This window comes from Silurus aristotelis (genome assembly GCF_946808225.1).
Source record: "Silurus aristotelis genome assembly, chromosome: 28".
In the NCBI taxonomy this organism is placed as follows: domain Eukaryota; kingdom Metazoa; phylum Chordata; class Actinopteri; order Siluriformes; family Siluridae; genus Silurus; species Silurus aristotelis.
This window is the reverse complement of record NC_139601.1, coordinates 13382786-13407141: the sequence shown is the minus strand read 5'-3', so window position 1 is coordinate 13407141 and position 24356 is coordinate 13382786. Positions and strand designations below refer to the sequence as shown.

Sequence of the window (24356 nt, the reverse complement as noted above, 5' to 3'; positions counted from 1 at the left end):
CGGGGTCCTAATGCACTACATCGCATCACACCCGTATTCCGTGCACTATATGGCGAATTGGAGGAGGCGGGATTTGTTCAGTAATACGGGTGGAGGGAGAAGACATTCTAAGCGGAGCCTCGCTGCTTTTCGGATTCGCACGCGCCAGTTTCTAAACCAACCTCTTCAAAATGTCTGGAAGAGAAGGTAATTTTTAATATATGCTTACATACTAAAAACATTGTATTGATGTATATTATTATAAAACGAGTCAGGTGAAATGAAACAGCGCCAGTTTATAGAATTAGTAATGCGCGAATTCGGCGTTTTGTTCAAAATATTCTGCTCATGTTAACCGTCATGTAGCCTCACTATAGCTCAGTTCATAAAAAATAATTAAATGATTATTGTGTTAGAGTCGAAATAACATTTTAAGACCTTATAGTGTGTACGCATTGCCTCAATAGCACTTAATATAGTGTAAATGTAATTTAGATGTTATACGGTTTTACATGACGATTGGTGTCGGTCGTTAGGTCTCGTCAGTGTCGTAAAATGTCGTGATGCATTCTGCTATATTGTGGCGAGTATGCATTTGTTGATCAGAGACGCTCGATGATTGAAAAAAGCAGATTATTTGTATTGTAAAAATAGTGCTCAAGACAAGGAATGGGCGTCTCACATTTGTCTGAGAGCTTGGCTCAGAGGCACTAGAAAGACAATGCTGTCCTGATGGACAGAAAGACCATGTGACTGAATGTTACTTCTCTTTAGACAAATGTGTCCGGTTTCTATCCCCCAAACCCCCCCCCCCCCCTAAGTCAATTAAATACCCTGATCTGCCTTCAGCAATAAGACCCCTGACACATGACAGTCTTCCAATTCCTAAACCACCAGAGAAACGGACCATATGAAGAAACTGCAATGCAGGGAACTGGCACTGACATTGACCCAGATTTTGAACTGTGCTTCTTAGGCGATCCACTTCTCATAACACAGTCCGAATTAAACGATCTGGTCAGAGATTTGGGTCTGTCAAAAGCAAAAGCCAAATTGCTGGGTTAGAGACTGGTGTATTCTGGCACCAAGTACGAAAATTAGTTTTCCAAGCCGCCAAGATGATCTAACCAATTTCTTTGCCCAAGTTGACAGTCTCTGCTTTGGGTCGTGAACATGATTTGCAAGAGTGGCATCTCTTTATTGATTCATCAATATTAACCCTCAAAACTGTTCTGTCAACCCTTTAATACCTGTTGCCTATGCAGCTGTGCAGAAAAGTTCGTTTCTGGTAAACAAGTAACTTTTTATTTTTTTCCTTTGGCAAATACATAGGCCCACATTACATTCAGTTGGTAGACAAATGTCCCAAAGCATACAAAACAATGAAGATTCATGTCCTCCACTCACACTTGGAGTTCTTCCCTGCAAATCTCTGTGCTGTCAATGACGAACAAAGTGAAAGGGTACACCAGGACATTGCTACAATTGAAAAACGATGTCATGGCAACTGGAATCCATCAAGGCTTGGAAAATCAGGAGCAAAACACTTAATTATGTTGAACTTAATAGCGTATTAGAAACGTAAACACGATTAAATCCGTATCGCAGGTAAGCAGTTAACTGTCTGCTTCTCAGAGTTCCTACGTGATGCAGTAAAACTAAAGCTATATTTGTGCATATCACCAGCTACCTGTCACAATCAGCAAAAAGGTTTCAGAAAGCAAAACTTTTCAAAAAATTGTTGTGCGGTGAAATGTATTTCAAATCCTGTATAGAAAAACAATCCTAATTTTTTTTTTTCTTCTTTCTTTCTGGAAGAGCAGCCTGTGCTTAATTCCCAGACATTATCCAGTGATTCATGGCTTTCATTAGATTAACCTACAGCACCTGGTTTAATCCTCTTGTGTCCTTCCAGATTATAATCATATAATCTGCCTTTACTCAGTGAAACACTGCCAACACAGTTTGCCGATGTGCAATTTTGCAAAACTTACAGTTGTGACTGATATTTTATTTATTCACACATGCAGGAGGTAAAAAGAAACCCCTGAAGGCTCCTAAGAAGCAATCCAAGGAGGTAGACGAGGTGAGTTTACCTGAGCACTAGCAGAACTGATAGGAAAAATTTAGTGTGGCGAGGCTGATGTTTTGTAAACCAACTCGCTCATCCCAGGGGGTAAAACAGATCCAGGCTGACGTCTTGCTGTTTGTGTGTGTGTGTGTGTGTGTGTGTGTGTGTGTGTGTGTGTGTGTGTGTCCCTCTCTCTCTCTTTTGCGCTCTCTCTCTCTCTCGCTCTCTCTCTCTCACGCACACATACAGGATGAGGCTGCCTTCAAGCAGAAGCAGAAGGAGGACCAGAAAGCTTTGGAGGCGTTGAAAGCCAAAGCAGCAGGCAAAGGACCCTTAAGTAGGAGAATATTTGATTTGTAACCCAATGGTCCCACTAGTAAGCAAGAAAAGCAGCAGACAGCTTAAAGAGACACTTTCAAAAACGAGTGCGTGTGACAATAGAACGGATGGTTGTTACAGTTTTGTGTGAATTAGGTACGTTGTGGTGACGTGACAAAACTAAATGATTTCTGAGATCAGAAGTTTCTTCGTTCTCAGCTCACATTCATGTTTTGTGGACATGAAAGTAATTATAAATGGGTTAAAGTAGGTTGTGGTGTTTATTACTAAATTAGAAATGGCAGATTGCTGTGATATATAGGGAACAAAACACTTCAGGACATTTTGGACACCTCTTGTATCATACCAACTTATAGTTCTTTTAGTTCTTCTCTTCTAACAGCATGTCCTGTCTTAATGTTTAATTCTTACCTGTCCTAAGCTTTAGTTAATCAGGTTTCAGGGCAACCAAACAATGAGGTCAGATAAGCATATTCGCCAGGACAATATGACATTGCACAGGCCCTCTGCCAAATTGGATAATGGCTAGACAAATGAAATCATATTTATTGGTGTATATTCCATCGTTATGGGTTATACACCGACCTACCAGGCATAACATTATAACATTATGAGCAGCGATGTGAATAACACCGATTATCACTTCATTACGGCACCTGTTAGTGGGTGTGATTTATACGGCAGCAAGAGAACATTTTGTCCTCAAAGTTGAGTGGATGTGTTAGAAGCAGGGAAAATGGGCACGACAGATTGTGATGGCTAGATGACTGGGTCAGAGCATCTCCAAAACTGCAGCTCTTCTCGGTCTGTAGTGGCCAGTATCTATCAAAAGTGGTCCAAGGAAGGTGTTGGCAGGGTCACGGGCAGCGAAGTCTCATTGATTCACATGGGGAGAGCGAAGGCTGGCACATGTGGTCTGATCCAACAGACTTCAGTAGCTCATTTTGCTGAAGAAGTTACTGCTGTAATGCTCGACAAGACTGTTTCGGCAGCAAAAGTGGGACCAACACACTATTAAGCAGGCGGGTATAATGTTATGCCTGATTGGTGGCCATGCCTCGAAAGTTCTGTGGGCAGAAGTCAAATTTCTTTTTATCTAACAGAAGAACTTGTGTAAGATGGAGAACAGGAGATGATGTTAGCAGACTGCCTCACACCTACAGTCAAACATGGGGGTGGAAGCTTATTGGTTTGGGGTTGTTCTGGAGCAGGGAGGGTTAGAGACTTATTCTTTGTGAAAGGAAAACTAAACCAATATGGCCACCATTCTATATTTAAACACCCTGTAATTCCGTCTAATTGGAACCAACTTCACCATACAAGACAATGAACTGAAGTTTACGTCTAAGCTCTGTAATGGTTATTCAGAATACAACACAGTTGTCTGGAGTGTTATCCGTTATCCCACTCACTGCGCCTTAAATCCTATTAATCTGGTCTGGGATGAACCTTTTGGCAAATTTTTACAAGACTTTTCGAAGGATTTCAGCTGAATGTTTGAAGCGGTCATTCATGCTGAGGGAGAATTAAAAAAACAAAAACAAATTGTTTTAACAAAAGGACCATGCGTGTTTTTTTTTTTTTTTTTAAACATTAAGGACTAGGTGTTTCCAAACATTTAATAGGCTCTGTATAAGAAAATTTTGTGATAGGAGTTTGATATTGCTTTAGGACTCATTTGGTTTATTGTTTGTTTTTGTTTTTTTGCAAGGAAAAATAGAACATCCATTACACAAGGATATCTCTGAATCCACTAATCCAATGGTGATATCTGGAAAGAATCTTGTGCAATGTTTTTTATATATACATACATAAATAATATGTATGTATGCATGTGAGAGAGAGAGAGAGAGAGAGAGAGAGAGAGAGATAGATTGACTGACTGACTTGGACATGTGGCTTATTGAAGATGAATGAATGAAGTGGTTCTGGAGCTGTTTGTCACCATACAGTATTACAATTAGTAATTTGCTTAGTGAAAAAACTGAAGTTGACCTCTAGATGGCGTTACTAAACAGTATGTTAACTCGAGTGAATTTCAGGTACACACACTGAGCCGTGACAATGAATGAGTCACATTGTTTAGCAAACAGTTAATGGTATTTTATCTGGTCTCTGCTTTGCCCTTCACAGCTGGTGGTGGAATCAAGAAGTCTGGGAAGAAGTGACTGGAAACTGTTGGTTGCCTGCATTAGGGAGCTGTTATGTGAGCACGCTATTCGATTCTGCTTCGGGGCCACACAATTACACAAACTAGCATTTTAACACTCTCCTGTGATGAGGACAGGAACACACACAAGTTTTGTATGTATTTTGTGTGAAATCAAAAGTGTTTATTACATTATAAAAATAAAAAAAATAGATGAAACAAACACATTAGAGCTCAGATTTTAATATGTACATCTTCATTTCAGGCATTTCAACCTATTTTGCAAAAAACTGGTTCCTTTCTCCAAGTCTTGTCAATGTTTTCTTTCTCCTGCTGTCATCTATTTCTTGCATGTGGCAGATTCTAAAGCAAGAGGGTTATTATTATTATTTTTTTTAGTTTGTAACGACTCATGTATTGTGTATTAGATCACTGTTTGTAATGGGGATGTACATAATAAAGAACTATGCTGCTTACTTTGACCGCTGGCCTTGTTTTCTTTCAGTTCCACCTCCACTGGATAGTGATCACTTATTTTAAGTGCCTGTAAAAGTGTTTATTAAAGTCCAAGGGGAAATTATATCTACAGCATTATCATATTATCATATTAGTGCAGCTAGAGACAAGTGGCTTTGCTTAAGACCCCAAGAAGGCCGAATATGAACGACTGTGTCATTATTTATTCCTCCAGGAAACTGATACACATTTTATATTAATACAAGATGGGAATTAAATCGACAAATAGGATTTTTTTACATTTTTGATCGACACGTCTAAAATTGAAATGTAGATCTTTGGCTATTTTGAGAAATCGAAAAAGGAAAAAATCTTTTGGCCAATTGTGTAGAAACACCTTACAGCTGCAGTCTCCAGAGGAAAAATATGCTCAAGCAAGGTCATGTTGGATGGAGCATTAGTAAACAGAAATGTTTCAAGTAAACCTTTCCTGCTTTTGTAATCTCTGTATTGTATGTAGTTTAATGATAACCCCTGTGCAGGGCACTGTACATTGATTTACACATTCTTTTTATGTGTAAACAAAAACAGATCATTTTAGGATTGCTTTACCAGTACCCTTTGGCACTCTCAAAGTCACTTTGTATGTATACAATTACTAACTGCAACACATCTTCTGCACAGTTTGTCTGCCACCACCATATCAAGAAAAAAGGTTCAACCATGACCTGATATTATATAATCAATGCCTCTTCAATCCTATAATAACCTGGAGATTTGATGTTCTAGTCCCTTACTACTAATGAATTGGCTGGAAGCATGGCTGACAAAGCATGAGGTTTGAGTTGCAATCCATGATTTTATACCTGCCAAGTACAATTTATTTATCAAATGGAAACTCGAATACCAAATACCTTTAAAAGCCATAGAATAAAAGTAAGTATGCTTACATCAGCTTCACTCAGTCCATATTCCAGCTGGAAGTTAAATGGTTTGGCAGAGTTTGGCACCACGGCATCAAGCATTTCCTGTCCATACAGCACTATCCTAATGGAAACAGAGATGCGTTAATGTCTGTCTGATTATAAGATGCTGCATTTAAGTGCAAATTTAATTACACATATATAAACAAATGAGTAGATCAACGCCCATTATGCGACTCATGTAATTTGTTTTGCCACTATACAAAATATTTCTGGTGAAGTAAATTAGCAATTACATTACTGAATAATACATTTAGATTTATTTAAATCAGGAATAAACCAAGGTTAATGATTACCGTACCATCTAACTGAATATTACTTTACATAATAATATACATAAATGTTTGGTACCATGACCAGGTCCTTCACCACTTAAACACACACACACAAATGAGAACCCGTCCTCATCATTTTTCACGTTAATCCAAACACATGCATACAAAAGGAAATGGAAGGTTATATATCATAAATCTATTCAACCACAGCATATTAAATCCTCAGGTGGATGAGCTACAAGAGCACACTAAGGTCCATTGGTGTCAAATACATTTAGGAATCTGTATATATATAACAGAGCTCATAACTTGATAATAGAACATAGTCGAATTCATTTATCATCTATTATCTTATTGTATATGTTTATATTACAAGGACAAACCTGTCATATGTGTGGTCATTATTTGTGCTTGTGGTGGTGTCCACATTATCTGTAATCAGCCAGTGAAAGTTTTTATCTGTGAAGATACGGATTGCCTTTATCTTTTTCTTAGACACGTAACTGCCATCCGCATTGAAGTCACCCAAAATCATGATATTCTGTGAAATACAACAAAATAAGCAAATCTTACGATGGTTAAGTTGATCCGAGATGTTCCATGCAAGGCTTGTTATGTAAGTTAGTTAAATCCTATGATGTGGCATTTATTTTTATACAGTTATACTTTTATAATTTTAGTTAGATGTTTAAATAAGAGTAAAACCAAGTATAATTCATATTCATTAAACAGTTATTGAATTTGACTTACATTAGTTTTCCATTTGTCTTTCACAACCATGACTACATCATAAAGTTCATCCACCTCTTTCTCAGAATCTTCAGGCTTTGTATGGACAGGTACCATGACCAGGTCCTTCACCATTTAAACACACACACACACAAAGTGTATATACTGAGTATATTTTTTATAAGGTGTCCAAAACACATCACAGATTCAAACTGTGATCTATAACATGTTAAAAAACCCAAAAAATCAGACACTGGGTAACGATGAAAAAAATATTCTAAGTTAAAGCCTAGTGCTTACTAACTGGAATCAGCGAACTGACTAAAAATTATTTGTAGACGGACGGACGGACGGACGGACGGACGGACGGACGGACAGACAGACAGACAGACAGACAGACAGACAGACAGACAGACAGACAGACAGACAGACAGACAGACAGACAGATCTTTATTGTCATTGCATAGTACAGGTACCCAGCAACGAAATGCAGTTTGGCATCTACCAGAAGTGCAAAATGTAGCAGTCGTGCAAAAGTGCAATATCTAGCATATTTACAGCAAGTGGAATATATGAAAGCATATACAGTGAATAAATATAAAGGCTATTACAGTGCAGAGATGTGTGGACATACAGGAGTACAGTGAATAAATATAAAGGTTCAGAAATGGTTCTAAGGCTATGGCATTGAAGAGGAATGTTATTCATTGATTGTATACATTTACTATATGGCCATAAGCATGTTATTTTTATTTTCATACCAATATGTGCCATGGTTAAGCTTTTCACTAAATTTTGGTGTGTGGCTATGAGGATTTGTGCTCATTCAGACACAAGAGCATTATTGGGGAGCACAGCAAGCTAGTTCTTCAATGTTCTGTGGGGTTGAGGACCGTGCACAAAGATATTATCATGCAGGTTTGGTCCTCTAAGTATCAGAAAAGGGAAAGTGTAACAATGCAGCATACAAAGACATTTATGGCAATAATTTGGGGGGGGGGGGGGAAAGCTGAAATTTGGCTGTAATAGTGAAATGCTCACAAAACTTTGGTCATTTAATGTGTATTTATTCAGGTAATGTTTCTTGCTAATATTCTCCAGATTTATTACAGAAATGCAGAAAATAAGCAGAAGCATGGCTAAAGAGGTGGCACTGACATGTTGACCTAATTATTTAAAAATTCATCTATCATGGTGGAAATCAATACTTTAGAAAGTCAAACGATCAGATAGTTCAGTGCAATATTACACTGTGTGTTCATTAAACTCATTCTACTTTTGTTTATCGGTGCAGCCTGCAGGGAAATTTATTTCAAAGCTCGGACATACACACTCAGTAAAGGCTGTGTGTCAATTAGTGTATGTTACATGCTGCTTTAGTGGATTTAATGAATTACTGACACTCATTTGTGGTGAGAGTAGGGAGCAGGTTGAGAAGAGTCTGGAGAGGTGGAGGTATGCGCTGGAGAGAAGGGGAATAAAAGTCAGTAGGAGTAAGACAGAGTACATGCGTGTGAATGAGAGGGAGGGCAGTGGAGGGGTGCGGTTGCAGGGAGAAGAGGTGGAGAAGGTGGAGGAGTTCAGGTACCTGGGGTCAACAGTGCAAAGTAATGGAGAGTGTGTTAGGGAAGTGAGGAAAAGAGTGCAGGCATGGTCGAGTGGGTGGAGAAGAGTATCTGAAAGAGTGAAAGGGAAAGTTTATAGGACTGTGGTGAGACCTGAGATGTTGTATGGTTTAGAAACAGTGGCATTGAGTAAAAGACAGGAGATGGAGCTGGAGGTTGCAGAGCTGAAGATGAGAGCTGAAGCGAGAGGTTTTCGTTGGGAGTGACGACGAATGGATAGGAATAGAAAATTAGTTTATTAGAGGGACACAGCACATGTAGGACGTTTTGGTGACAAGGTGAGGGAGGCGAGATTGAGATGGTTTGGACATGTGCAGAGAAGGGACATGAGTTATATTGGTAGGAGAATGCTGAGGATGGAGCCACCAGGTAGAAGGAAAAGAGGAAGGCCAAAGAGGAGGTTTATGGATGTGGTGAGGGAAGACATGCAGGTAGTTGGTGTGAAAGAGGCAGATGTAGAGGACAGGGGGGTATGGAGACGGATGATCCGCTGTGGCGCCCCCTACTGGGAGCAGCCGAAAGAAGAAGAAGAAGACTGGGCAACAGGCTTTTCATTTTGACTCCCAGATTTTAGGACACAGTATTACGACACAGTTTTATGACTTTCGGAGGTTTAAAGGGGTGGAACTTCTCTAACTAGCTGCCAATCAGTACATCATAAACAGGATTGACACATATCATGCACACCTTTACATGGATACATTTGATGATCAGCAGAAATCATTTGTAAATGCTACTATAAATATTCATTAGCAAATACATTTCTAACTAGAAAGTTTTATTCAGTTAATTGCATATACAGAATTTCTGATCAGATGTTGTTTATAATGCTGTATATCTAGCTGTAATGTCCTTCCTCTGCTTTTTGGGACAAAAAAGGCACTTTGATGCTCAAACTTATGAACAGGGGGCCAAATATTAAACAAGATAAAAGATCAACAGCCAATTTTTTTAAATTCAGAAGTCAGGGAGCAAAGCAAAGCAAAGCAAAGCAAAGCAAATCAAAGCAAAGCAAAGCAAAGCAAGAAAGAAAGCAAGAAAGAAAGAAAGAAAGAAAGAAAGAAAGAAAGAAAGAAAGAAAGAAAGATTATTAGCCTAAGATTCCATTTTCAATTCAATAAGTCATCTGGTGATATGGAATGAAAGCATTGACATAAACCTAGCATACATGCTATATATGTAACATGCACACACATCCACACTTACAAGATAGAGCCCTTTAACACACCCTTTGATGAATCCCTACCTGTTTTAGGAGAAGAGAAACGCAAGATGTAAGGTTCTCGGTCAAAGGCGTCCTCATCTCCAAGTTGATTATCCTCATACTGATACGTGTCAATCACTTTCACCACAGCATCTCTGTTAGCAAAAACAGAACTTGAATTCACAGAGTTTGGCAACTGCTAAGAAGTTTTAGTCACCACAAAGGTAATATCATTAGAAGGTTATGTGCAGTACTGATTAACATTTACAACAAACACTGCAGAACAAACATTCTTTAGGCACTCACAGATTTGATCATGTATAATATTTTGGTCTTTCATTTGTTTTGGGTTCTTTGTCTACTTTTAAAATACTTCTTGTGATATTGTGTCTTTAGTTTATGCCAAATTATTAAAAAAATATGTATTATGTATATATATATGTTCCACTTAAATCACAAGTTTACCTGTAAACAAACAGAAACTGCTCTTTGTATGAGGTCCTCCCCAAACGTACACTGAGCTTAATGCTGTAATGGTGCTGTGGGTTTTCCCTGGAAAAAGAAGGTTCTTTAAAATCTAATTCTTAATTAAAACACAACGTTAGCTATTAAAATAAAAATAACATGAAAATAGTCTCAGCTTACTTATTCAGTTTTTTCAGAAAGCTGTCAACTGCTTTCCCACTGGCATCCACCACCTCCAGGATCACAACTATGTCATAGCGTGACACGATCTAAAACACAAAAGCTCATGCTTAGAGAGTATCTTACAAACGTGAGTACACCTCTCCCATTTCAGCAACCATTTTAGTAGATCTTCTCAAGGGACGATACTATAGAAATGAAACTTGGATATATTTAGAGTCGTCAGTGTGCAGCTTGTACAGCAGTATAATTTGCTGTCCTCTGAAAATATCCTTAAGTGAAAGGTGGAGAAATGGCACGTGTCTAAAATTAAGCAGCTTTGTAATGTTATTATGGAGGATTAGAAGAAGTTCCCAGCAACAATCTGTGCAGCTCTGGTAACTTCAGGCCCAAGTGGATTAAGGCAGTGCTCGATAACAGTGGTGCTGGCACATATTTGGGGTGTACTCACATGTGTTGCCAGTTATTTAGACAATAATGGCTGTATGTTGTTATTTTCAAAGGACAGTAAATCTGTACTGCTGTACAAGCTGCACATTGATTACTCTAAAATATCTCCAAGTTTTTTTTCTTTAGAAGATCTACTAAAATGGTTGCTGAAATGTGAGGGGTGTACTCACTTTTGTGAGATACTGTATAGGTTGTGTGATGCTGAGGTCATCTTCTCAGATGTTCTTTTTAATATAGAAATTGGCAACATATAATACTTAGACCAGATGGACCTTTCTTTACCTTAGTAAGTGTTTTCAAGACAACAGGATCTGATAATTTTTTCTTTCCAAATTTCTGAATGTTGAAGGAGGCAATCTTCATAGTTCCTGCTTGACAAAAAGAAGTGTATTAATGTATTTTGTTGGTGCAATGTTAGCACGATTTCAGATGATGTCCCGAAGGCACTTAATTGTTTCTACATTTCTACATCAGTATCATTTTACTGCATGATATGGAAACATTATAACAGTATTTTCTTCTGACAATAAACTGAATATTCACTGACACCAAACCAAACATAATTATTATTCTAAACATAAATTTAATATAAATTTAATTACCTGATTTTTCTGTAGAATGGTTAGAAACCCAAAATGAAGGACGGTATTTCTTAAGTTCAATGTATTATAATGTTTAGCTTTTATCTTTTGATGAATTATATTTATAATTAGAATACAGAAATAAAGCTTTAAACATGTTAGGGCCAGGCATATATAATCAATTATTAGCATTAGAACAATAAAGAGATACAGAAATAAATTGATACAAGAATAATAATAAAAAAGGAATTATATATATATATATATATATATATATATATATATATATATATATATATATATATATATATATATATATATATATAAATGTAGCAATTTCTTTTTGTATATTTCCTCTAATGCTAATTATTGATTATATATACAATAAATATTATATTATATATTACATAGGTTTCTAAACATCCTACAGAAAAATAAAGTAATTAAATTTATATTGAATATAAATAAATAAATATGTTTAGAATAATAAACTAAATATTCAGATTATTTTTCTGTGTCAGCAAACAGAAAAACAGGCTGTGACTCCTGCTGCTTGTGGTTTTAGGGAACACAGTGGAGAGGGTGGGGGGTCATATCTTTCTTATCTTTTTTAGTGGAACATTAACGGCTGTACACAGGCGATGTCATTATAATCTAAGGGATCTAGAAAGTTTTTTGAAGAAAGCGTGAAAATATTGTCACGTCAAGCTGTGTCACACTGATAGACCCTTACCCATGCCTGAGTGGTGCAATTAAACCAAAAGGCGTTTTAAACAAAGTATTTCTTTAGGGGATTGCATACTTATAAATCAAATTATATATTTAATTCAATCAAATTCATTATATTTCTACCTAATCTTTTTCCTGAAAAGTTAGTTTTTTAACCGAATCTTTAAACATTGTCATTTTACATTAACGGTGGAAAATATACTTTTTATATAAAGAACATTGTATCATATTTTACATCATGTTTTTTTTTTTTTTTTTTTACATTGGGAGTAATATTTAATACATGTTAAAATGTATATAAAAAAAAATCAAATAAATGAATTCATTAAATTTTTTATTTAAATAGAAAATACAATTAAATAAAAAAAAAATTATACACGAATCATAAATTATTTGTAAATTAATATTAAGGTTAGGGGTTTGGGTTAAACAGTGAAAATAAACAGTTTAAGCCAATGTATAAACAATGTCATATATAGTCATGTGAAAATAATGAAATTTTGTTTTTATAATTTTTTTTATATTATGAGGGGGAAATGAATGAATCATATGTAAATAAACAAATTATGTGGAAAAATCTAAAGTAAAAAAAAAAAAAAAAAAATTGTGGAAAAAATTGTGAAAATAAATGAATTAATAAATACTGTAAATAAATTCAACGATTCAAAGAAACGATTAAAAAAGTAATTCACATGAGAAATACAAATCATGTGTAAATACAAAATGTGAAAATAAAGAAAAATAAATCCAGGGTAAAAAAAATTATATGGAAAATTCTGATACAAAATCAGAAGAAAATAAGGAATCAAGTGTCAATTAACGATGAAAATAAACAACTGACGTCTAAACATTGTGTAAATAAATGAAACACCAAAGAATCATGTGTAATCAAATGAATCCTGTGTAAATCATGCTGCATGTGAAAACGTGTAATTTAGTAGCAATAATTTCCAGACCAATTTTGGTACAACTTTTATAAGTTGAAATTTCGTAACTCATGCTGTTAGGGTGCTTTTAGCTCACTGCAAAAAAGTTTACTGGAATCTTTTGACTAAATAAACAGAGACAAAGGAAAGAAAGCAGGAACCAAAAAGAAGGCAATCGGTGTGTATCAGGTTGATGCTGTGGCAAGCTGATACGCGTATCTGCTTTTCTGAATGGCACTGTGGTCTTAGGGGGGGGTTTGAGGAAAAAAAAAAAAAAAGAACACACCTGGCTGTGGGTGGAAAAAACAGGTTCAGTGAATAATCCCCACTACCACTATATATATATATATATATATATATATATATATATATATATATATATATATATATATATATATATTTTTTTTTTTAAACAAGAAAGCATCATCATACAAATTCCAGGTAAAACAATAACGTGTAGCACAAAAACGAATTTATTGTTAAAAGGACTGCTCTTTCATACTCAGGCTTCAGTACATCAGAAATAACTGTTAAGCATTGATTAATGGCTCATAATAAATACATAATTACAATTGTTACACACCACACTGTTATATATTTAAAATCAAGATATGAATATATATGTTCACCTATTAATTTATACAGTGCTTTGCATAGGTTTTACCCCCAAATGTGATTTCTGATGCCAACCGATTTTACATCCACATTAAATTGCACAACTGCATTCGTATTTGAAAATTGTGTTATTTTTCCTTTTCCTTTTATATATTTTTTATTTTCTAAGCAAGTTTACATTCCATGTACATTTTAAGCTACACTATTAAGCTGTTTTGTATGGACGACAAAAAATTATTAAAAAAAAAATGATAAAAGTATAAATAAATAAAAAAGTATGCAAGCAAAGCAAGAGAACAACAAAAACAAATGAATAAACAAATAATTCAATAGATGTAGAAATATAGAAATCAGTGGAGAGATAAGCAAACGAATAAATACATACTGTATATTAAAAATAAAGCCTTGGTAAAGGTAATGCCTCACAATAAATTATTGATTACTCACAATAGTTACACACAATGTTATATATTTTTTTAAAATTCTAATCAATTGCATACATCCACATTATACGCGTGTTCACGTGTAAGCTGTAACGAGCAAGAAATAACTTAAGAGTCTTAAATATGCCAGATGTTTGTCATTAAAGCCTCACAAAAAATGCTTTGTGCTTCAGCACAAAATGGTGGACAGGCCCAAAACCTGTTTAATGAATTCAACCTATTTAACATCTGAGCTCGCTTTGGAAGTTAGAAACCCAAAAGCAGAAACAATACACGAAAAGTACATGATTGCGGCCACCAGTAAACTGAAGACTTACTTCTTATGATCAAAGGCAAAATCCACAGGAAACCGTCTGTCCTCAAAGGCACAACTGAGACACAACTTATAGCACTATCCTGCCATCTGATTGGCCGATAATGTGTTGTTTAACATGTGCTTCGCCCAGCCCCAAACATCAGTCTGGGCACTCAATAAACAATGCTTTTCCCTCCCACACATCCTCCATAGCAGGCAAAAGGAAACAGCCACACTGAGATAACAAAAAGCATGGGAATCAAGTGGCAAGAGGCATCAGGTGGCACAGTCCAAATCCAGATGAAAGATTTCAGGTTTCACCACGTCTGGCTTTGGGGAATTAACAGACATGCAGCAAACATCTGCTTATACCTGCTTATAACCTTCAGTTAACCGTGTCAGAATTTACACACAAGGTTTGCATTAGTATTTATAATATATTGTTTAAATAGAATTTGAGATGGTTTGGACATGTGCAGAGGAGGGACATGGGGTATATCGGTAGGAGAATGTTGAGCATGGAGGCGCCAGGAGGAAGGAAAAGAGGAAGACCAAGGAGGAGGTTTATAGATGTGGTGAGGGAAGACATGCAGGTAGTTGGTTTGAAAGAGGCAAATGTTGAGGACAGGGGGGGTATGGAGACGGATGATCCGCTGTGGCGCCCCGTAATGGGAGAAGCCGGAAGAAGAAATAGAAGAAGTTTCAATAGAATTTTAACATATTATAAAGTACTGTATGTCTTTATTGTCTGCAACAAATCCAAACAATGTTAAAGAAAAAACTGTTTCCATTCCAACTAAATTTTATGTAAATTAAATACAATTGAAATAAATAAACAAATTTAGCTTTGTACCATTTTTCCCTTAAAGAATTCACTCATTTTGTAAACTGTAAAGCTGTTAATTCTACAAAAATCTATACATATTTACTTTGCCTAAGTGTTTACCCTTATATATATCTATCATGTTGTTGTATATGTGTATGTATGTATATGAGTAAATTATTTCAGGAAAAATGGTAAATTATAAATATGAGAGGAAAAGACAGTGCATATGTAGTTTAATTTACATTCCTATTTTAATTTACATAAGTGAGATAATCCACCTGATGCAACAACATGATCATTCAAGTGCATTCCTTGCAAACTGAAGTTTTCTGTGTACTCACAAAATTTTAAATACAATAACTCCTGTTCCATGAATGGCAATAAGCGCTGCCAAAAATCATTTAATTAAACCAATCATCAACAGTATAATGATACATACCTATCATGTAAAGCTCCAGGCTAATCTTTTTTCACAAACCTGAACACAAAGACGTGTGTGAATTTGCCTTTTGTCTAGAACTTCATATCTGTGATTTAATGCTGCTTCTACTAAATTAATAGAAATAATAACAAATTGAATTACATCACAAAGATTTTACTACATTTGGCTTTGTAATAATTACACATGTATACAATGAAATGAGGCTTGCCAAAAGAATTTGGGCAAGAGAGGACATGTGGAACACAGAGGGGAAAAATGTCATTGTTTCTGAGTGTCTGAGGTAAAAAAACAAAACACACACACACACACACATATATATGTTATTTGTAACAGACACAAAGTGATTTAAAGGATCTGAAGAACAATTCTCTCAGTTATACCAGAACATGATTCATCATTACTACAGTACCAGCATTTTTACTTAAATCCACATCTTTCAATCACTGAATAGTGGTAATATTCAATACAGTAATATATTTAACTTGTGGATTTGATTGTTGTTCTGTACATTAAGTTATTTCCATTTAATGTCATTTTTTTGTATTTTAATAGTTCATCATAATAATGCTGTAGGCTTTAAGTGTTAAGAGGATGCAGTAATGACCCTTAATGGCTTCTTTTAAGTGTTAAACACAAGACATACATTAGTTCCCTCAACAGTCCACACCCACTGAGATCTTCTGTAAGCAACAGTATGCAAAGTGCAGCAAAAGCATACTGGCTGTGGTTCAAATTCAGGAAGTAAACATTCTGCTCTGCTCTACTCCGTCTGTTTCACTACTCACAAAAGAGCGACCCGGCATACCGAGCTCACAAAACACAGCAGTAATAATGGTAAGTGAGATTTCAATGACACTGTAATAGATCATGTATTACAGCACCAGTTAACAGTTTAACCCTTTTTTTTTTTTTATCTCAAACCAGATCATTTACAGTAGGACTTGTTCAGGAACTATAGTTAGCTTGAAGCTAGGAGAGATAAAGATTTTTTTTTTAAAGGGCTGTTTTGAAATGACTTTTTTGAATGAATTGTTAATGATCGTTTACAGCTTTGTACATTAATATATATATATTTTTTATACTAAATCTTTTTTTTATTCTAGTAAATTTTACAAGATTTATTCTCTGGTTTTGTTAATGATTTGCTGAAGTTTATGACAGTCTGGTTAATAATTACACTATAAACCAGTGTAATTGAAGGAATGTTAGATGTTGCTCAGTTGAACTAAAAAATTATGTATCACTGCTTTTAATTTGCTGATATGTGAAACTCTTGGGTTTCCTCTTGGACTAAGATGCGATGCTGCGGTTACAATTGCTAAAGTCACTGGCACGAAAGGCTGTTTCCTCAGAACACGCTTTTGGTCTCGTAAAACAAATCTCTTGAAATGTGTGTTATGAAGGATAATACAATGGAAATGATGTCAGTGAGACTTTGCATGACAGTCATTGTATTCTATATCTATGTAACTCTATGCAACTAATACATTCCTATTATAAGTGTTACTTCAAATGAAAACTAGTAAAGCTTTGATCTTTTTTATAGGCAAACCTGAAGATTGCATCCTTTAACATCAGGCGTCTTGGCCCAAGCAAGCTGTCAGATGAGAATGTCATAAATTACCTTATAAAGGTAAATTACAGTCATTTCACTGCTATGAGGGTTGTGTTTCCCTTGATGGAGGTGTAACGATTTTCTAGACATTATTGCTTGTTAACAATATAATAGCATATCTGGACAAAATTGTTTTAAACTGTAAGACCATGACATTCAATTTACAATTAAAATGCATTGTAAATTATATATAAAAGATATAACTTTGTATACATTTGATGTGGCTTGGTTTTGATTTTTTACACTAACGATTTCCATTACAAGTCCAACAATGAGTCTACTGCAAACATTATAGCATACACTATCTCACAAAAGTGAGTACACCCCTCAAATTTCAGAAACCATTTTGTTATATGTTCTCAAGGGAAAAAAATGAAACTTGGAAATACTTTAGTCAATGTGCAGCTTGTATAGCGGTATAGATTTACTCTTTACAGCCATTATTGTCTAAATAACTAGCAACAAATGTGAGAACATTCTAAGTGACCATGAACTGTGTCCAAAGTATGAATATTTCCTGTGAGCACCATTGTTATGTAGCACTGCTTTAATCCTCATGGGCATGGGATTCACCAGAGCTGCACAGGGTGTTGCTGGGATCCTCTTCCACTCCTCTATAATGACATCACAGAGCTGCTGGATATTAGACACATGACCGCTTGAGGATGCCTCACAGGTCCTCAATAGGGTTTAAGTCCAGATACATACTTGTCCGCTCCATCAGCTATTTTGACAATAATGGCTGTATGTTGGGTTACTTTTAGAGGACAGTAAATCTATACTGCACCATTGACTACCCTAAAACATATCCAAGTTTCATTTCTATATTATTGTCCCTTGAGAAGATTTACTAAAATGGTTGTGAGGGGTGTACTCACTTTTGTGAGATACTGTCTAACTGATGAAGTAGCATTGCTTTTTCCCTTATGGTCAGGTGTCCACATACTTTTGACTATATCATGTATGAAAAATTTATCCTGTCAACAAGGGCTCATGTATTTCCTCTACCTAATAAAACATACTGACTGACTGAAGCTAAGATGCTTTTTTTGTATAATGTCCATGTAGATTGTGTCTCGCTATAGCATAATTGTGATCCTTGAAGTAGTGGACAAGACAGGAAAGGCCATGGCGAAATTCCTGAAAAAGCTGAACAGCACTGGGTGTGTAAAATTGATCAGCATGTCCATATATAGTTCATACACAGTATCCTGCATTAAAAACTGTCCAACTTTTAATACACTGTGTTTTTTGACAGTGCTAACAAGAGGCATCCTTACCGTATGGAAATGAGTTCCAGTCTGGGTCGTTCGCTTTACAAGGAGCAGTTTGCGTGCCTCTATAGGTGAATTTATAGAAGTAGTAAATAGGATTATTTGAAATCATTTTTCAACCAAAAACCACATTTACACAATCTTCCACCTCGCAATCAATAATGCCAGATATGTTTGCGACAATATCAGCATAATATCTGTAGATGATTGTTTAGTATAGCAAAAAGAATTGCAAAAGGATGGCTTTAAAAAGCTAAACCATAGCAGACTTGAATACATCTTTAAGCTAGAACTTTTTTTTTCCTATAATGAACATTACGATCTGGATATGGAATTGAAAAAAAATGTCAAAACATGATATATTTCAGCTTCTGTAATAACAATTGACAGGAATTCATAGACCTGTATAGTTCTATGCCTCTTATCATCATCATCATCATACCTGAAACTACAGATAAGATTTAAAGTACTTTCACACAGTCATTAGAGAAGTCTTTTCTTGAAAAGGGCCTTGTGTTTGTTCGGTAGTGACCCTAACCCTAACCCAGATTTACAGAAAATAATCCCTAATGAGCAAGCCAGAGACAACAAATTCAAAGTCAGATTAATTGAATGTAAATAGAACTTAACAAAACACAACCCCAAATAAATACAATTCATTTTTTAAATAAAATATAATACTACCAGTATGTTAACACTATGATAAAGATACCAGTTAGAATGTACACACTTTGTTCTTGTAGGACTGTATATCTGTGTATATATTTGTGAAGATATATGATGTATTGTAAATAAGTATGATTATACTGGGTTTCCTGTATTAGACCAGACAAAGTCAAGCTGACTGACACCTACCAGTATGAGGACAACCAGGAAGGAGATGAGGACGCCTTCTCACGAGAGCCCTTCATTATGCGTTTCAGCTTACCTGACAGAAGTAATAATATGCATTTACATATATGTATTTATATTGTATACTGACTGCAATTTGAAAAGTGTTAGTGCAGCTCTGTGCTCTGGTATTAGTGACTGGATGGCTGTGTCTTGAAATTCCAGGACTGCCAAATAAATCCTTAAAAAGAGAATAATTTAAAATGTAATTTTAGTTTATTAAAGTGAAAAGAAAAATAAAAGAACAGATTATAGCAAAAGACGAAACCTGAAATTGCAATGCAACTGAGAGATAATTCAGTTTAATTCAGTTTAGTTCATTTTTAGTTGTATAGTGATTTTTTACAAATGGTCTTACAGCAGTTTTACAGAAATCCAGATCTGGGTTTACATTTATCCATAACAAGAAAGCCAGAGTTCACAGAAGGCAAGGAACAACTGAGACTTTCCAAAGATGAAATGTTACATTTAACCCAAATGCTACTGAAAAATAAAATTTTTCTCCTTGGAGTTGGAATTTTGCATCATTAGTTTAGCATAGGAGGTATGAGGACTTACGTAAATAATAAATGTTTGACTCAGATACCAGATTAACATTTTACATACTGACTGTAATCTGCATACAATCACGGTAGTCTTAAAAAAATGCTTTGAAAAAAGCTAATCAGGAGCTAAACTAATCAGATGCAGATGAATGAAAAAAAGAATCACCCTTATCTGTACAAAAAGTGTTAGAGTGATAAACATGATATCGTTTGTGAACAAGCACAAAAGAGAAACCTTTCATGCATTCATTACATTCTTTAATGACGTCAAGGATGGAAACATCTGCACGAAAACATGTCTCAACTTATTTATTTTATTTATTTTTTCTAGTGATAAACGACTTGGTTTTGATCCCAGTCCATACAAAGCCCACAGATTCAGAGAAAGAAATAGATGAGCTGTATGATGTGTCCATGGCTGTTATCAAGAAATGGAACACCGAGGTGAGTAAAATGCTCGTAATGTCCTAAGTGGAAAATTGGTCACTGAATTAGTTAAAAGTCGGGCTAAATTTTAAATCAGAACACATAATTCAAGTGCTATAATTTAATATCAATATAATACTCAGTTCCATAAAATACAACAAAAAGCAGAACAAAAATCAGACCACAACTCAAAAAGGAAAGCAAAAGCTTCTCAGGAGCTTAGGAAAACTTTACAGACAGTAAAGTTACCAGAGTCTTTCTTAGGTAATGATACACAAAAATACACAAACTAAGAAACAATGACCTAGAAAGGGGAACTCAAGATTGGGTAGGAGACCCAGGAAAACCAAACGCAAGGAACGGCCAACACAACTTTAACAAACAAACAACAGACAGACACAAAATGGGGACTTAAATAGGTACACACAACAATGGGCGCTAATTAGGGACACAGGAACAAAATGGCGACATCTGGTGGGGAAAGAAATGAAAAACAACGCTAGAGCTCTATCAGGACCCATCAGATCCTGAGAGAAAGAGCAAAATACCAAAATGTTTCTTTTTAGTCATTCATTTTAATCAAAATCAATACAAACGGTAAGCAGTTTATTATGCGTGTGTGTACATGTCTAGTGTCTTTAGGAACCCAAGCAGTAAAACTCAAATATTGTGAAGAAAAACACCAATGATATACCTGAAATATCAATTACTGCCCTACAGAATATTATGATTCTGGGTGACTTTAATGCCGATGGTGCATACGTCTCCAAGAAGAAGATGAAGAAAATCAGGCTCCGCACTGACACAAACTTCCACTGGCTTATAGGGGATGATGTTGACACCACAGCCAGCCTGGCCAATGACTATACATACGACAGGTGCCCTACAATTCCATCTCAACCTGTGATTAATCAGCTTATCATGCTATATTAAAGTTTAAAGCTGCTATTCGGAGGATAGGATTTGGACGACAAACAGCAGCTGATTTCTTTTTATGCTTCCTGTGTAACCTGTTATTAACTGAATTTTTTTAGGATTGTGGTGTACAAGGACAAGATGTTGAAGGCAATAGTGGAGAATTCAGCGAAACCTTTCAACTTTCATGCGTCTTATAAGCTGTCAGAGGAAATGGTAAGAGCACATCATGAGATTAGAAAGCCACTTTAGAAACTTCTCTTTAAAAGGAATTAGTGTTTCCTTGGGTTTTGCTTCGGAAATAATAAAAACTACTGTTTGAACACTTTTTGCACATTTCTGTAAACAAATACACAAAATAATTTAATAATTTACTTTATTTCCTTCAAAACTTTAGTTGTTGCTAACTAGTGGTCTAAGATATCACTGTGGCTGCTATAATTCTGGAGAATACTTGACATTTATTATTTAAACAACACACATTTCACTCAAACTTTATGGGATACATTTTTGTATTATTACTTACACTACCTCTTAACTCTTTTGACCTTCTTTCTGAAAGATCATGGATAGTTTCTCATTGCATAAGAAACCAGTTCATGAAAATATGTAGTAAATTCAGTCTGCCTTAAAACGTGCAAACAATATTCTCTATAACCCTAAACCTGTTCTCACACATTTACTAATATATGTTGGATAGTTACTGTACATGTTCCGGTTAAATTGACAATGTTAATGAGGTTATGCGGTTATGTAATCAGCCAATTCGTGTGGCAGCAGCACAATGCTCAAATTCATGCGGATACAAAGTACAAAGCTTCAGTAAATTTCACATCAAGCATAAAAATGTGGGAAATTTATGAGGACTTCAACCATGGTTGTTGGTGCCAGATGGGCTGGCTGAGTATTTATTTAGAACCTGCTGATCTTTTGGAAGATACACAGACACTGTTGCAAGTGTTTACAGAGAATGGAGTAAAAATCAAACACCATTCTGTGTGCCGAGGGTGTGCAGGTTCAAACATCTTGCTTATGGGGAAGTTCAGGGTAGAATGACTGTACTAATTTGACAGGAAGTCTTAAATACGTCAAATGAGCCCTCGAAAAAAAGAAAAAGCCGAAAAAGCATATCGCAGGTGGACTCCAATCAAGCTGTAGAAACATCTTAGGGATGATCAGCGGAAACAGGATGCACCTGAGCTAAATTTTGAGTGTCATAGCAAAGGCAGTGAATATTTATGTGATTACGTGATTTATTTAATTAATTTTATAAATTTGAAAAGATTTTAACTTCTTTCACATTGTCATTATGGGGATCATAATTGTCATTATTGTTTGTAGAATTTAGAGGAAAATAATGAATTTAATACATTTTGGAATAAGGCTGTAACAACAAAATGTGGAAAAAGTGAAGCCCTGTGAATAATTTCCAGATGCACTGTATTTATCTATATAATATAGTTAATATTTCTCACTGTTTTTATTTTCTATAACACATGGAAAAACCAATACTCTTCATTAGGCTCTGAAGATCAGTGATCATTATCCAGTGGAGGTGAGCCTAAAGAAGAAACCTGTAACAAGACCCAAAAGCCGGTCAAAGGCAGTGAAACGCAAAGCAAGCTAATATGAAGAAGTGAGGGTTATTCAAATGCACACACACACACACACACACACACACACACACACACACACACACACACACACACACACACACACACACACACACACACACACAAAGAGGAAACCATTTAAAGGGAATCAAATGTGAAGAATGAAAAGTTCTGAATAATGTGATGTTTGAAGTAACGCATTTAACATATGAGACAGAATACAATACAAACAAACAAGTTTCAGAAGCAGCTTATTGTGCACAACAATCTAACCCAAAATGTCAATTTCTATTAGTGATAAACTCTCAGGAAATTTCTGTGTACTGCATATGTTTTCATTGCTGTGTTTTAAAATCATGTATTTTCTTTTCTTTTTTGCTTGTGCTAAGAAAGAATGATTATGTGCTTCGGAATTTTTGTGATTTCAAACAATGCCTCAGTCTAAGAGACATGATGAATAAAACCTGAAATTGAAATGTATCGTTATTATACCACCTAACGTGATTTGGTGTTTGAGTAGTTTAGAAACTGCTGATCTCCTGGGATTTATACACATAGTCTCTACAGTTTACACAGAATGGTGCTAAAAGCCAAAAAGACTTTCAATAAATGTTAGTCCTGCAGACTGAAAAGCCTTGTTGATGAGAGGTCAGAGCGAATAGCTAGATTGGTTGAAGCTGACAGGAAGTCTACAGTAACTCAAATCCAGCGAAACCCCTGTAGAAGTCCACATCGGGTTTCAATAACTTCAGCCAAGAACAGGAATCTGAGGCTACATTGGGCAACTAGACTGTTAAAGAAAAAAACCCACCTGTTTATTGGTGTGTTTACAGGCTGTTTTAACTCACATCAACTGAACACAGATAATTATTGTTCTATACCAGACATGTAATTCTTTGGGTCTTTGAGCTATACGTTCAATGCAAAAGAATACATTTACCATCGTCACAAGATCATTTGCGGGGTGGGGGTCATCATAAGTACAGGCAAGTGCTAAAAAGGAGTTACACACTACTGCATGTATACAGTTTAATCCACATCGTCTGTGACATAAACTGTCATAAATATTCCACATTTATATAAAAACACAAGCACTATATATTTGAAACCTTAAACAAACAAGACGTGGATTCATTCATTTATTTTGGTCAGGATCACTCTAGAGCCAATTCTCGGAACATTTAGTGTTTGGATGGAATACACCCCTAAAGGCATGCCAATTCATTGCGAGATACCACACACACTTACATACTTATTCACATCTAGGGGCATTTTTGCACAGCTTGGTAATCTATTTTGGGGGGGGGGGGGGGGG

The 24356-nt window shown here is 35.6% G+C and overlaps 3 protein-coding genes across 5 annotated transcripts; 2 read left to right on the top strand and 1 right to left on the bottom strand.

Moving 5' to 3' along the window:
* Positions 1–44: 44 nt before the first annotated feature.
* tma7 (translation machinery associated 7 homolog) lies at positions 45–5014 on the top strand. 2 transcript variants are annotated; one of them, XR_014532307.1, is made up of 5 exons: positions 45–186; positions 2010–2065; positions 2300–2534; positions 2570–3344; positions 3467–3830. XR_014532307.1 is itself a non-coding variant. In XM_083534602.1 (4 exons), the coding sequence occupies exons 1-4, from the start codon at positions 171–173 to the stop codon at positions 4555–4557; spliced, it is 195 nt and encodes a 64-aa protein (XP_083390728.1). In that variant the 5' UTR covers positions 45–170; the 3' UTR covers positions 4558–5014. The 2 variants fall into 2 exon arrangements, 1 of the variants encoding a protein (XP_083390728.1); XM_083534602.1 differs by lacking the exons at positions 2570–3344; positions 3467–3830 and adding an exon at positions 4523–5014 and having other exon boundaries at positions 2300–2387.
* LOC310722198 (deoxyribonuclease-1-like) lies at positions 4699–14629 on the bottom strand. 2 transcript variants are annotated; one of them, XM_083534571.1, is made up of 9 exons: positions 14517–14629; positions 11188–11273; positions 10456–10544; positions 10276–10362; positions 9853–9965; positions 7003–7115; positions 6636–6793; positions 5945–6041; positions 4699–5082 (listed from the first exon to the last, which is right to left on the bottom strand). In XM_083534571.1, the coding sequence occupies exons 2-9, from the start codon at positions 11266–11268 to the stop codon at positions 4963–4965; spliced, it is 858 nt and encodes a 285-aa protein (XP_083390697.1). In that variant the 5' UTR covers positions 11269–11273; positions 14517–14629; the 3' UTR covers positions 4699–4962. The 2 variants fall into 2 exon arrangements, with proteins under 2 accessions (XP_083390697.1, XP_083390698.1); XM_083534572.1 differs by having other exon boundaries at positions 11188–11276; positions 14517–14609.
* Positions 14630–16418: 1789 nt separating this feature from the next.
* On the top strand, positions 16419–23185 carry dnase1l4.2 (deoxyribonuclease 1 like 4, tandem duplicate 2). The gene is made up of 9 exons (XM_083533497.1): positions 16419–16596; positions 17309–17395; positions 18446–18540; positions 18636–18722; positions 19476–19588; positions 20419–20531; positions 21234–21391; positions 21548–21644; positions 22951–23185. The coding sequence occupies exons 1-9, from the start codon at positions 16594–16596 to the stop codon at positions 23053–23055; spliced, it is 858 nt and encodes a 285-aa protein (XP_083389623.1). The 5' UTR covers positions 16419–16593; the 3' UTR covers positions 23056–23185.
* Positions 23186–24356: the final 1171 nt, after the last annotated feature.